Source organism: Passer montanus, unplaced genomic scaffold (genome assembly GCF_014805655.1).
Source record: "Passer montanus isolate IOZ18808 unplaced genomic scaffold, ASM1480565v1 scaffold25, whole genome shotgun sequence".
NCBI lineage: Eukaryota > Metazoa > Chordata > Aves > Passeriformes > Passeridae > Passer > Passer montanus.
In genome coordinates, this window is record NW_024367149.1 from 8,159,760 (window position 1) to 8,174,410 (window position 14,651).

The following is a 14,651-nucleotide window of genomic DNA, read 5'->3' on the forward strand; positions in this document are numbered from 1 at the left end:
TGTGATTGCTCAGTTTCCTTTAATACAGGGAATTTCTGTAGGATCCAGCTTGGCAGGCTTGGCTGGAGCCATACCTAGTAAAATGAGACAGCAATTGCAATTTCAGCAAACACAACCAAACTCCAATTTATTTTTTTTGTACTTCCAGTAACCACCAAAATATGATTGCTGCAGTACCCTGTTCATGGGGAAGAGTGGCCTTTAAATACCCACCTAAATGTGGCAAATTTCACAAATAAATCTGAGAATGGGTAAAGGCACTGATCCTGCCCCAGCTCATGGTAAACTCCAGGTGCACTTCCAAGCCTCTTGTGGGCTGAGCTGCAGACTCAGCTTCTTTCTGTCTCCTCCTGCCCTCTCCATCCTTGGCAATGCCCATTTTTTTTTTACAGAATGCTTAAGGAAAACATTGAGAAATCAGCCAGCAATAAACCACTGCCATCCCAGAGCAGTTAATTACCATTATCTATGGTATCAGCCCAGAGCCTGTAATAACCTCTGAACTTTTATTGCACTGAGATGTCTGCTTACATCCAGGCTAACGAAGATTACAGGGCTGGGGTGGATTTCCCTCATGCTGGAACTGGCAGAGGGAATCAGGGCAGGAGAGTTTCATCCCTCTGTGAGGCAACCAAGAGCTGACACTTCTCTGGCACAGGAGAAGTGCCAGGGGAAGGAAACCACACCTTTTCAAGTAAGATAAGTAGCCAAAGAAAAGGACAGGATACATTTTGGGGAGCAAGATTAACTCTCTGGATCCTGGGTGACTTCCCAGGGAGGTGGAGCAGGGAAGCCTGTGTACTCCATGTGGGATGGCAGGTCTGTGTCTGGGATGCTGCTCATGGCTGCTTTCTGTGAGGTCCTGTTGCAGTCTGAGGTGCTGATCTAAGTCGTCTGCAGATGGTAAACTGAGACCAGTCTTTTCAGTCTGAAGGCAGCTAACTTAGGCAATGTCTTCCAGTAGTTTCTTCACAAGCATCTTTGCAAATGCCTGTTACTCACATTCACATCCCCCTCTTTCTTCCAAGTCAGTACTGAGTCAGTTTTTCTCTTACAGGCTGAGGGAAGAGATGGGAGCAGCCTGCTCGTAAACCTCCATGGGAGGAATCTCCTGCTAGTGCTGCTCCTTTCAGGCAGAAATCAGGAGAACATCAGGAGTGGGGTCTCCTCAGAGCCTCACACCACAGAGCTAACCAGAGTGCGAGGCAAATTCCCCACTGAGGGAGCTGTGGCACTGGAGATGAGTGTTGATATCTCTGACTCTTCTAATGTCATTACAGGGAAGCTGCAGCCTGTTATTTCCCAAACTCACCTCCTGTCATTTCTTGCAGAGTTCCAAATTGTCTTCCTAGACAATTTGAAATCCTTCTAGTTACCTAGAAACCTGTGTAAGGAGATGAAAATGGGGTAAAGCGAGGCAAGGTGTGCGGGCAGAAATCCCAGAGCTCTTACTGGGTCAACAGCTGATGCTGCAGATGAGCTGTGAAGAAAGCAGAGAGGCTTTTGGGCACAGCAGGGCACCAAGGGCATCCCAGGTGAGTATTTCACTGAATTAGAAGGGAATTCCTTACAGGTATCTTGTACAGACTCTGGATGTCATTGTGCATGTGCTACATCAAATGTCCTGGGAATGCTGCTCTCCTGGATTCTGAAGTACTTCAGATTTGGAAGGAAGTTAGGCCTGTAGGTAAGTTACTTTTGTGATATAGTAAATCCTATATGAATTCTTTGCTGTATTGTTTGGCTGAATTGACAACATAAGTTAAATCTGTTAGGTTTATGTGCTGTTAAGTTTAAATGCTGTTTATTGAAGAGCTGTTGTGCCTTTTGAATGCATTCCTTTTTATCCTTACTGTCTCCTGTCATTTTGTCTCCCCCTCCCCAGCCCAGCCTTCACATAGATAATGTTGTGTTTCTATCAGTTTGGATTGACTGACATTGGATTTTTATCTGCTTTTTTCCTCTCTGTGCTTTAACCATTAGTAAGTAATAGAGTGAACCTGGCCATCAAACTTCATTGTGCTGTCACCATTATATTAAATCTGGTTTTGCTGATACCTTAGCTGCTGATTCTTTAAGAAACCTTGAAACCCTCCTCCTCTCAGCCATTCCTTGTGTCTCTCCCCAGGCTGTCATGCTTCCAACAAAATGTTTGCAAGGTTTGCTGGCAGCATTATAGCCTCAGCCACCTCCCAGCACAGCACACTGGTGTGAACAAGTGCTGGTGGGCAGCCCAGTGCCAAGGCAGGCAGTGGGATAATGCAGGGGCATTGGAAAAGGAAAACAGCTGTGGAACATCTGGGACAGATGTGTGCTGGACACTGAGGGCTTCACACGTGGTGGCAACCAGAAGAGCTAGATGGCTGCTCCACCCTTTTCCTCTGAAATTTGTAATTAATGCTGCTTTGGGCTTCTCTTTTGCATTTTTGTGCTGAAAAATAAACAAAGCCCAACCCATTCCCTGCTCCCTGGAGAGCTCTGTAATGCAGCAGAGGCATGGAGAAGCACCAGGTCCTGGGGATGTCAGCATAGCTGTGGCTCATCTCACACCTGAGCTCACTGGGAAGCAAATTTAGCCAGTTTTGTATTTAATCCAAGTCCTCACTGCTTCTTTGAACATCAGCATTTGGAATCAAGGATGCACAGGAGCTCCAGGCTCAGATATCCAACGTGAGGAGTAAAGCAAGCTGCTGCTGTGCTTCAGCAGCCAGGGCCTGTCTCCCACAGCCCTCTCTGCTCAGGTGTGGTGGATGTGACTGACATCAAGCTTGACTGAGGAGCCCACGGGGCTGGAAATCAACGTTTCCTCACTGCAGCTCACACTCCAGCAGAGCTGCAGCAGCTGTGGCGTGTAAAACACGCTGCATGGTGGGTTACCCACGGGTAGCACAACCCTGCTGCCTCTTCATGAGAAAGAAAGAAGCTCAGACATGGGGCTTCCCCGAGGCAAAAATCTCCAGGAGCTCAGAAGAAGTTTTGTCTGAGTAAAGGCTGAGCTGAGGCATCAGGATTTAACTATTTTTTTCCCCCACCTCTTGTTGGGCAAATTTCAAATCCTTTGCAGATTTTGTTGGAAAGCTCCTGGGAAGCTCCTTCTGTCCTCATCTGCAACACAGAAATTTTCCTTACAGGAAAGCCAAAGCTTTGTCACACCCATTTCTCTACACAACAGCCCCAAGAGGAGTTGGCACCTCAGCCAGGTGCTCCTGGACTGACACAAGTCCCAGACGAGGAGCTGAAGGAATTTGAGAACATTGCTTGTCCATAAATCCCTCCGTGGATGATGCTATCCATACTTTCCCAGTCCCTTTCCAAAACTTTCCACCACAGTTGTGCTCCTCAGTGTGGGGCAGATTTACAGGCTGGGACATCATTACAGTTGAGTAAGCAAACATTTAAGCTTTAAAACACTCAGAGGATTTGGGTCCAGTGGCTTGCTAGAGGATGGACATAGCTAGTGGAGGAACCACAACACAAACTGATATCAAACAACTTCATACACATCTTGTTCTTTTATTATAACTAAAACTCAGTAAAGCCATGGGAACTAAATATTAAGATATCTTACAAAGTACAAATTATGGTACAAAAAGGACTTCAGCATTCAATAAAGGCTTGGGTCAAAACCACAGCAGATCTGCAGAATGAGTACTTCTAGGTGAATTAGCCAAAAAACCACTCACCACTCTGAGGTCAGAGGGCCGATCCCCTTTCACATCCAAATGCTTGGCATTTCCTGATGGAGACCACAAAGGAGGGCTCCCAAACCCTCCAGCTGCCCAAGCAGCAGGACCTCCACTGAGAGATCCACATCCAGCTGCAGGTTCAACCCCAAAGCACACCGGGGAATGTTGCCTCCTGTGAAGACATAGGACAAATATTTCCAAACCTGGGTTTGCTGACTGGATTAAGTAGGAGTGCCTGAGCCAGTATATCAACTAGCACGACTAATCAGGCATTTTAAGAAGATGCAAATTAAGGCAAAGATAAACAGCAGGAGGTTTCTCCTTTGCTTTCCACGTGCTGGATGCAGGAACTCTCTCCCATCTGCACATCCTCGTGGCTGTGTGCTGCAGCCCCTTATCAGCCTGGCAGGATGCACCCAGTGTGCAGGGAAACACGAGGTGTGCCAGCCCCTGGGAATGGCTTCTCCATGGATCTGGACAACGTGGGCACCTTGTGCCTGCAGAGATGTGACCCCTGAAGCCACATCAGTGGATCTTTAGTGACGCTGTCACAGGGGGTGTGACCAGAGGTGCTTGCTGGGGGCAGCTGGGCATGGGATGAGTGTCCTGTGTGCCAAATCACTGATGGACGCCCGTGGGCTGTCCCAGGTGCCACAAATAAGGATTCTGGCAGGGAGCCTCTGCTCTAGGCTTGGTGTATCCAAATTCATTCTTGACTTGGTGCTCTTGGTATCACCCACCCTGTCGTGAGAGGGCAGAGAGTGCATGCATCTGCACACACACCCCCCTAATGAAAAAGCTGGCTTGTTTATCTTGATTATACAATGAAATGCACTATTTTACATGTGATTTGCTGCAGCAGCAAAATTAGGTGAACAATGAATCAAAAAGCAGAATTTTTTGTGCCAGCAGCGTTGCTCAGGCTCAGCATCCTTACCTGGGGGAGGCAATTACTGGAACAATCTCCTTCCCCGTTCCTCCTTTGTTCTTGTTCTTGCAGGGGCTGTAACTGTCTTTTATATCTCCTTGTTTTCTCCACTGCAGTTTCACTGTAATGGGATGTTTCACATATTTTGCACAGATATTCTGTCTTTATTCTGGAGAAGCCTTTTCCCTGTGCCCCCCGTTGCAGCACCTTGTCCACCTGCAGGGAAGTTCTCAGAGAGGGAAAACACATTTTGGCCAAGGTGCTGCTAAGCAGACAGAGGTGCTGGCAGCAGTCAGCTCTTCCAGCCTCTACCTTGTGGTGGAATATTTGTCATGGGTTTGTGACTGCCTGCAGACCAGATCCCTGGGCAAGGCAGAAGGTTGTGGATGGTTATGGGGGTGAAAAACCAATGTGCTGGCACAAAGCCATCCCCCTCTGCAGCCCTGTGCTGGGAATAGGGAGTTGTGCACTAACACCACCTTGACGTGCTTCAGATGCTGTTTGACAATCAAATTTTCAGTTAAATACAATATCTGAGCAGGTAAGGAGCAGAAAAAGTTGTCTTATTGTCCTTCAACAGGGTGACTGCTGATTCACAGTGTCCCCACGTCACTGGGTGCTGGCCTTGGGGACTTTGGGGATGGAGACCCAACCTGCTCACACTCCTGTGTGAGCCAGCCCTCTGTGTGCCTCAGTTTGCCATTTGCAAAACTCCACAGTGGCTGCAGGTAAACGAAGCTGTACACGCCCACGTTCTCAGCTGGGCTGAGTGACTTCCAGTCATGTAGGAAGCAGATGTGAATCCACAGCGGGGCTTTGCATCAGTCCCTGCAGCACGTGCAGGTAAAGCTTGAGCTGGTTTTGAGCTGGTGAGATGGGGAGCTCCAAGCAGAGCAGGAACAGCAGCCCAGGGTGCCCACAGGAATGGATTCCCTGTCAGTGATGCTCAGCTGTAGCCCAAGGGCAGCGTGCTGCATCTGTGGATGTGTGAGATGCACAGCCACAGCACAGCAGCTCCTGATCAAATCTCCCTCCAGCCCCGTGATGAGCAATTGTGCCTGAATCCAGATGCTGTCACACCGACCATCCTGAGATTCAGGTTATAGCATCCTCAGATTGTTTAACATCCAGGTGTCCTGAGTGCAGCAGGGTAGTGGTTTTAAACTAAAAAAGGGCTTGACTTAGATTAGCTATAAAGAAAAAAAAACGTTTACAGTGAAGTTGGTGATACACTGTCACGGAGAGGTGGCGAATGCCCCATTCCCAGAAACACTGAAGGCCAGGCGGGACGGGGCTCTGAGCAGCCTGATCGAGTGGAAGGTTTTGGTTGCCGGAGATTGGACTACACGGCCTTTAAAAGGTCCTTCCAAACCCAAACCGTTCTAATAATTCTAATTCTAATTCTAATTCTAATTCTAATTCTAATTCTAATTATAATTCCATAAACGAGGCAAAGGGACAGCACTAGCTTTTGGCGCAGAGGTGAGCAGAACCGAAGCGCTCACAAAGCACAGCTGAGACCCCGCCGCGCTGCAGCGTGGCTGTCCCGCACAGGACAGCGGTGTCCCCAGCGCAGGGGACCCTCCCGGGCCGGGCACCCCCGGCTGGGCGCTGTGCCGGGCGGGACGGGGCCGTGCCAGGGACAGACCCGCGGGTGCCGAGGGGATTCCACAGCCGGAGAGGGGACGGGGGGCTCAGGCACGGCCCCGAAGGGGACACAGGGGCTCTGAGGGGACACAGGGGCTCTGAGGGGACACACGGGCTCGGAGGGGGACACAGGGGCTCGGAGGGGGACACACGGGCTCTCCTCGGCCCGCACTGCCTCGGGAGGATGAGCGCACCGGAGTTCTCGGAAGCTTTTCCAAGGCATCGCTGTCACTTCGCTTTGAATGGGGACCGAACCCTCGCTGGTGACTGTCACCACAAAGCAGCAGATCCGGATGAAGGCAGGGAGGGGTCTCCCTGAGGACTCGCTCGCGCTGTGTTTGGTGCATCCCTGCCCGGCGTTCCCCTCCCGGGATTAAAGGTCTCCGCACGCAGGGACGGTCTGTAAGTGCCGTGAGGGACGCGTGTGGAGGTGGATTCTGCTTGATGGCGGTGGGAGAGGTTCAAAACTCTTTCCTCGTGTTGCTTGAAAAGAGCGTTTTTCTGAGTAATGCTTAGTAGACCCTATGAATCACCATCTGCATAACTTTATATGGGGGCTGCTATTCTCAGCGGCTCGCTGGAGCTGTGTAAACTATCAACATTATCTGTTTGTACATGAAACGTGCGCATCTACTCCCCGGAAAACTATTCCGGAGCAGGTCAGAGGAGGAGACAGGGCAGAACAAAATGTCAGGGGGGGCTCGGAGAGTGGAGAGGGCTGTTTGAGAGCCGGCAATTGCTGTGGCTCCGTGAAAACTTGCGCTGGGAACGCTCCCGGGGAGGGAGAGCTGCTGAGTGCCCCAGCCTCGCACCTCGCTCCTGCTCCTTCAGACTCCTTCCACAGTGTTCTGTGCTGAGAAAACACCGCGGGTCTTTCAGAGAGGCTTGTGGCAGCCCGAGAGGGGGCTTGGCAAGGGCACGGTGCGGTGGCAATGTCACCCAGCGGTGGCAATGTCACCCAGCGGTGGCGGAGCTGCCCCCGCACGGGCGGGGAGGCTGCGGGAGCTCCCTGCGCTGCACTGGGCTCGTCAGGAGAAAAGAGTTTATTCTCTGGAGCTGTCAATCCATCACCTCCCAGAGGCTCCTCCATGGGAGGCTTCTCCACCTTCCCTCCGCCGCCCCCTCGCTGCCAGCTCTCCCAGATGTGCTCAGCGCTGGAGGATGCAAAATTCCCCGTGCCCAGGCAGGGGAACCACAGCGTCTCCTAAATCTCACCGCGGAATTCAGAGCATCTCCCAGACCTCACCAGTCCGACCCCAGGATGAGGAGAGTGTTTGTTGTGGGATGTGAACATTTCAACTTGGTGCAGGTTCAGTCCCGTGTCCCAGTTTGGAGTGACCTGACATTTCCACACAGCTGGATTGAGAGCTTTGCTGTAGGGTTTTTTTTTTGGGTGATTTTTTTCCCCTCTAAACAATCAATATGCTGAAATTTCTACATGAAAACGCATTGCTGTCCAAAGGAGCTGCATTCACATGTCACTGGGGTCCTTGTGCTCTCCTGAGCATCTCCTGCTGCAAGGCAACCCGAGCCCAGCTCTTCTGCTGTGTCCTGCTTGTGTTCAGTGATGGTTTGGGGGTGCTGATCCCTGACAGCATCCAACACCATCTCCAACAGGCTCTTCTCCATCTCAGCTCAGCCCAGCCCCTGCCATTCAGGAGGAGCATGCAAACATGCCCCACTGCAGAGGGGAGCTCTGCCTTTTCTCAGCCCAGGAGCATGACTGCCTTCCCAGCAGGTGGCCACAGCTGAGGACCACTGGCCACAGCCAGCCCAGGTGGCATTTTGGACTTGTGACCCTGGGACAAAACCTGGAGTGAGCTGTTGGGGCTCCTGCAGCTTTCCTAAATCTCACTTCTCATCAGATCCCTTCATTAAACATTGATTAGATCAGATAGTGCATCTTTCACTACAAGGTAATTTGGCTTTCCATCCAGTGGGCCCATCTGATAAATAACACCTTGAAATAACATAATTCCACCTGACCTTGATGACGCCAAGTCCTTCTGGACTTCTGCTCCCTGCCTGGCTCTGGCTCTGCACTTGCAGATCTCAGGGTACAATTCAGGACCCCTCTGCAGGAGATGAGCCCTGCCTGGAGGAATGGAGACCAAAGCCACCACATTGTGGTCCTGTCACTGGCACACAGGCACAGTGGTGAAGGCACAGGTGACAGCTGAGTGTGGGTCATCCGTCTGTCCACCAACTCTGCCTGAGCTCCTCTCTGCCCTGGCCACCCGTCATGTGCAGGCTCTCTGCTGGCACTGCCACCACGACAAACCTGCACAGTGCACTCACCCAGGACACTTTGGGGTGTTGGTGCTTAATTCCCACATGGCCCAAAGCTTTTTGTCCATTGAGAAGTGGGAGCTGAACCTGCAGCTTCTTGCTGGGCTCTGAGCAGAGGGGATGGGGGAGACCTCTCTGCCTCCCTGGTTAGTTGGGAGCTGGGGATGCACAAGCTCAGGGAGCAGATGTTTGCTGTTTGCTGGAGAAAGCAATGGGGGCTGAGATCAGAAAGCAGTGCCCCCTCCCCAAGTTTTCCAGCACCAGGGAAACTCTCTGCATGTGACATTTAGCTGAGAAGGGCCACCCAGCAGGAACGTGTGGCTCTACCTCACCTGTTTGGTTGTCAAACCAACCCCAAACCCCCTGACAGGGAGGGTGAAGGTTGATAGGGTGATAACACCTGCAGGATCAATCTTGACAGGAACTTGAGAAAGTTTGCACTGGAGCTGACCCAGGCAAGCAAAGATTTTTGTGCCAAACTTCATGTGGATGAAGATTGAGAGGATTTTTCCAATGTCATCAGTTCTGGAGGAGAAAACAGGCACATTGATAATTTGGAAGTGATGACATCTTAAATTTATGTTCCTCTCTCCGACCTCTTCCATAAGCCATGCTTTGAAAGCCCAGGAAACCCAGCTGGCATTCCCCCACGTCTGGGAGGAAATCTGGAATAAAACCCAAAGAGAAGAGCTCTGAAAGCACCCGGAGCTGGGGTGTCCATCCTCCTTTGTGCTGTTCCTTGAAAACTGGGATGCTTTTACAAGGCTGTTGGGAAGTTTATGGGTCCTGACTTTGCTCTTCCCATCTGAGATATTGGAGATGCCCCTTCTGAAGGATAACAGTAATGGCTAAGGGGGCTGCAAGCCCCACAGACCTCCTCACCTCTCGGGATCTCCTCTGGTCAAGCTGACCCCAAGATGTATTAAAAGTCTCTTTTCCCCAACCCAGCTGTCGAAGAAGGAGTCAGAAATCTTCAGCTCGTGTTCTCAAGGTTGTTTGTTATTTCTTATCTAAAACATTTTCTGTCTGGCCTGCTGAGGTCTGTTCTGCAGGTCAGTCCGAGGCACGGACCTGGCATTGTCTTTTATGCTACAAACTACATATTTTATATTTACAATTATGTTCCAATACCTATCACCTGTGTTAGGCAGTGACTTTCTACTTTACACCAATCCCAGAGTGCCACCATCACCAAGAAGATGGAGGCCAAGAAGAAGAAGGGAGAAGAACAGGACAATGCTCAAATCTCTCTATCTTTCCCCCTAGACCCCCACAGTCAAATTCTTTAAAATTCCACTTTTCACCCTGTGACAGCTCATTAAACTTCTGTGACTTGTAATTCTTCATATAAAGTTGGTAATTTGCTCCATGGGTTGAGATTGAATTCCCAGGTGCCTTTGGCTTCCTGCCAGGGTTTCCAAGCCCCTGCCAGGATCTTGAGCCATCCAGGTCACCCAGAGGGATGTCCTGGGTTCCGACACTCACCCAATCATTTTCTCCTCCAGCAGGTCTTCAACTTTGAGCTTCTCCCGATCAAACCTGGCACCTTTCTTGTCTTACAGGCTCTCTGATGCCTTGCCCCACTCTTGTCCCCTACTGAACCCTCGTCCTGAAGCATGGCAGCCGCGCCTTTCCGCTACGGGCTGACCATCACGGGGGCCGTGCTGCTGGTGACGGGCACGCTGTGCTTCGCCTGGTGGAGCGATGGCGAGGTGGGCTCCGGCAGCGGGGCTCGCCTCCTGCCTCCCCGGGAGGCCGAGGCCGTGCCCAGCTCCTCCTCCTCCTCCTCCTCGTCCTCCAGCGCCCTGCTCCGCTCCGTCAACTTCTTCTGCTGCGGCATCGGCGGCATCCTGCTCGTCTTCGGCCTCCTGTGGTCCGTGAAGGCCAACGCCAGGGTGGTGTCCCGGCGCTACCAGTACCATTTCCCCAGGGACCTGCAGTACTTCACGGCCGAGCCTCCGGAGAAGTGGAACTGCAGGTGGGAGCCCCGTCCCTGCCAGCGCCGGGCTGGGCAGAGGTGGAGGATGGGTCTGAGCCTGGAGCTGCTGCCAGCCGTGCTGGCTGGGGAGCTCTCAGAGGCAGCAGCGCTGCTCTGTGCTCTCCTCCTGCCCCCCGAGGAGATGCTGCTGCTCATTAATGTCAACCTGAGCCCTGCAGTGTCCTCCCTGCCCACCCCCTCCGTGCCCTGCATCCAGCTCTCCATGCCCTGCATCCAGCTCTCCTTGCCTTCATCAAGCTCTCCTTGCCTTCATCCAGCTCTCCTTGCCTTCATCCAGCTCTCCTTGCCTTCATCAAGCTCTCCTTGCCTTCATCCAGCTCTCCTTGCCTTCATCCAGCTCTCCATGCCCTGCATCCAGCTCTCTGTGCCCTGCATCCTTCTCTCTGTGCCCTGCATCCAGCTCTCCATGCCCTGCATCCATCTCTCCGTGCCTGCATCCAGCTCTCCATGCCCTGCATCCAGCTCTCCATGCCCTGCATCCAGCTCTCTGTGCCCTGCATCCTTCTCTCCGTGCCCTGCATCCAGCTCTCCGTGCCCTGCATCCAGCTCTCCTTGCCTTCATCCAGCTCTCCATGCCTGCATCCAGCTCTCCGTGCCCTGCATCCAGCTCTCCATGCCCTGCATGCAGCTCTCTGTGCCCTGCATCCAGCTCTCCTTGCTTTTCACCCAGTTCTCCATGCCCTGCATCCATCTCTCTCTGTGCCCTGCAGGGCCATCACGTGCCAAGGGACACATCTCCTTAGCAGGGCCACCAAGCAGAAAATACACTGGTTTTCTGGCAGAAGGTTTGGATGTGGGGGCAGGGAGGGGTCACTCAGAGCTCCAGCCCTGGTCTGGCAGGTCTGCAATGCTCTGTCAGGATGGGGGTGTTTGTAAGGTCTTTAATGGAAGCAAAGTCTTTCTTACAAGGGAGTTACATGAAAAAAAAAAAAAAAAAAGGAAAATAATCCTTGGGAGGGCACCAAGATAGAAATGTAGGCAGAATATCCTTTATGAAGCCCATTTCATGGGGTATGGAATGACTCTGCCCTGCCCTGAACACCACTGCTGCTTTTCAGGTTCCCTGGATCTTCCAGTGTGAGCCTGAGATTTTCTCCCACTTCTTCATTTAAAAGTTTTTTTTATAAAAAGGGGTTTTTTTTGCTGGAGACTGCTGTGGAAGCAGGGCCAGCCAGCCCTTCCCAGTGCTGCCTCATGGGGTCACAGCAAAGATCGTGGCTCCGGCATAAATGGGGCTCTGGGGAAAAGCAGCACGAAGAGAAACTCCTGAGAACGTTAAACCATAAAAACACAGTTGGAGTGGGAGGCACGTTCCTGTTCTCCAGGGGTTTCAGTGCCCATCTGGGTGTCTGTGAGCTTGTGAGCAGCTCTGGGTATCTGGGGGAGGTTCCCTGTCCCAGGGAGGGACTTTGCCGTGCCCCTGGGGGGAATGTCCCTTTTCCTGAGCTCCCAGCTCCCTTGCTGGATGGGATGCAGCATCCTGGCAGTGCTGTGTTTGCTCAGGAAAACTCTGCTGGAAGTGGCACCAGGCTTGGCCAGTGCAGGGAGGGCCCTGGCTGCCATGGGAGCAGGGTGTGACCACAGTGACCTGGTGTGTGGTTGTGAGGGTCCCAGGACGAGGGAAGGGATGGATCTGATTCCATATTCTTAGAAGGCTGATATATTATATCATATCATATCATATTATATTATATTATATTATATTATATTATATTACATATATCATATAGTATTATTAATGATATTATATGATATGAAATTATATACTAAAACTATACTAAACTATAGAGAAAAGGAGGAAAGGATGCATCAGAAGGCTAGAAAAGAATGAATAATAAAAACTCGTGACAGACCAGGGAGTCTGACACAGCTGGACCACGATTGGTTATTAAGTAAAAACAATTCACATGGAACTAATCAAACATGCACCTGCCACATTCTAAAGCAGCAAAACGAGAGAAAGAAACCAGATAATATTGTTTTTTCTGTTCCTCTGAGGCTTCTCAGCTTCCCAGCAGAAAAAATCCTGGTGAAGGGATTTTTCAAAAAATAACATAATAACAACCTGGGGTGCCTGGTGCTTGTCCTGGTCCTTGTGCCAAGCTGCCCCCTCAGCTGTCAGCAGCCTCTGTTCCTCAGGGGGTGAATTAGGGGTTAGGCATGGTGAGGATGCTCTCCTGCCCACGGGACCCTCTTGAAAACCTCATGGATGCCAGGAGGGAGCTGACAGGGTCACCCCATGACACACAACACTTCAGCAAAACCTGCCCGTGTGCTCCGCCCAGCACACGAGTTAATCTTGCTCAGGGATGCTCCAGACAATGGCGTTGATGGGATGTTGGGATGCTCCAGTTAATGGGGTGCTGGGATGCTCCAGTTGGGTGCTGGGATGTTCCAGGCATGCTGGAGTGTTCCAGCTGGGTGCTGGAGTGCTCCAATTGGAAGCTGAATGTTCCATATCGGTGCTGGAATGTTCCAGTTGAGTTCTGGGATGCTCCAAATGGAAGCTGGGATGTTCCAGTTGCGTGCTGGGATGCTCCAGTAAGGTGCTGGGATGCTCCAGCTGGGTGCTGGGATGCTCCAGTTGGGAACTGGGATATTCCAAATGGGAGCTGGGTTGATCCAGTTGGGTGCTGGGATGCTCCAGGCATTCTGGGATGCTCCAGCTGTGTGCTGGGATGCTCCAGCTGGATTCTGGGATGCTCCAGTTGGATGCTGGGATGCTCCAGCTGGATTCTGGGATGCTCCAGCTATGTGCTGGGATGCTCCACTTGGATTCTGGGATGTTGATGGTGTGCACTGCTGTGTTCCCTCCTCTCCCCCCACAGCCCCTGGGACTCCAGCGCCATCCCCACCTACGAAGAAGCGCTGACCTGCCGACCAGCCCACGCTGCCCCGGCCTACGTGCAGCCGCCGGGGAGGAAGGAGGAGCCCACGCCGCCGCTGTACCGCTACCTGGAGCAGGAGGAGGGCTGGCAGGGCGGCCGGCGGCGCAGCTCCTCCGACAGCGCCCTGTTCCGCCCCAGCCCGGCCCGCCTGGAGCCGGGGCAGCCCCCGGAGCCGCAGGCAACGCCGCCGCCCAGCTACGAGAACATCAGCGTGCGGGGGCTGTGAGAGCCCGGCCGGGACTCTGCGGGTGCGCCCGAACCGAGCCCCCCATTTCTGGGGGAGAGCAGCGGGAAGGGTCAGCCCGGCTTGCCCGGCTTTCCCGGCGCTGTGGGGATCGTGGGACCCGAGATGTGCTCAGGGCGTCGGGGGTAGCTGGCATGTTTGAAAGCTTTCGTATTTTTAATAAAACCACTGCTGGTTTCAGAGGCTTTGCATTCCCTGCTCACCCCGGGGAGCTCCTGTCAGGCCGGGAGCTGCCCACTCAACAATAAATCTGCAGCACAGAACGAGTAATCTGGGCAGAGAAAGCCCGGCTCCCATCTGCACCGCTGCCTTCTCTGTGAATGCCCCTTCCAGCCCTGTCTCCATCCCTTCCCCCTTGCTTCCCTAAATACTGATCCCCACGCCTCACTTCACGTGGCGTCAGCGATGCTCGGTGGGTCAGAGCATCCGAGTGCACTTGGCATGGATGCCAGGCAGCCTCCTGGAAAAGCCATCCCGAGTGGCACAGCCCCCTCCTCCCTCCCTGCCCTCCACGGGTGGGCGTGCAGCCCTGCCCAAAGCTGTGCCAGGTCCTGCATCCCACCAGAACTCAGCGCTGCCCTGGGCCCCCTGCGGCCCTGCAGGGCTGCAGGGTGGCTGAGCAGCCACAGCCACGTCTAACATACTGTTTATACTACAATTATGTGTCATAAACCAGGTGTATCAAGGGAATAAATCAAGGGACTAAATCAAGGGAATAAAACAAACGCTGTCTGGCTGTCGGATGTGTGGTGGGAAGGAGACACCCTTTAACACCCCAATGCTCCAACTTAAGTGTACGCAGGGCACTCTGTCTTTGCTCTTCCTGGGTGGATCGACCTCACTCCATCCTTTTCTGGCTTTAGTTCCTCCTCCACAGCCCAGTGAGGCAGCCCTAGCACTCAGCCAGAGCAAGGCAGGGTCTGCTCCAAACCCTGCAGCCTCCAAAAAGCCCCAGAGCATTCCCTCTTTT

At 52.5% G+C, this 14,651-nt stretch overlaps 1 protein-coding gene across 2 annotated transcripts; it reads left to right on the forward strand.

The window, feature by feature from the left end:
* Positions 1-1,123: 1,123 nt before the first annotated feature.
* On the forward strand, positions 1,124-14,323 carry TMEM61 (transmembrane protein 61). Of its 2 annotated transcripts, none has more exons than XM_039711560.1 (3): positions 1,124-1,535; positions 10,113-10,528; positions 13,378-14,323. In XM_039711560.1, exons 2-3 carry the CDS (start codon positions 10,167-10,169, stop codon positions 13,661-13,663), a joined length of 648 nt encoding a protein of 215 aa, XP_039567494.1. In that variant the 5' UTR covers positions 1,124-1,535; positions 10,113-10,166; the 3' UTR covers positions 13,664-14,323. The 2 variants fall into 2 exon arrangements, with proteins under 2 accessions (XP_039567494.1, XP_039567493.1); XM_039711559.1 differs by lacking the exon at positions 1,124-1,535 and adding an exon at positions 6,391-6,663.
* The last annotated feature ends 328 nt before the right edge of the window (positions 14,324-14,651 follow it).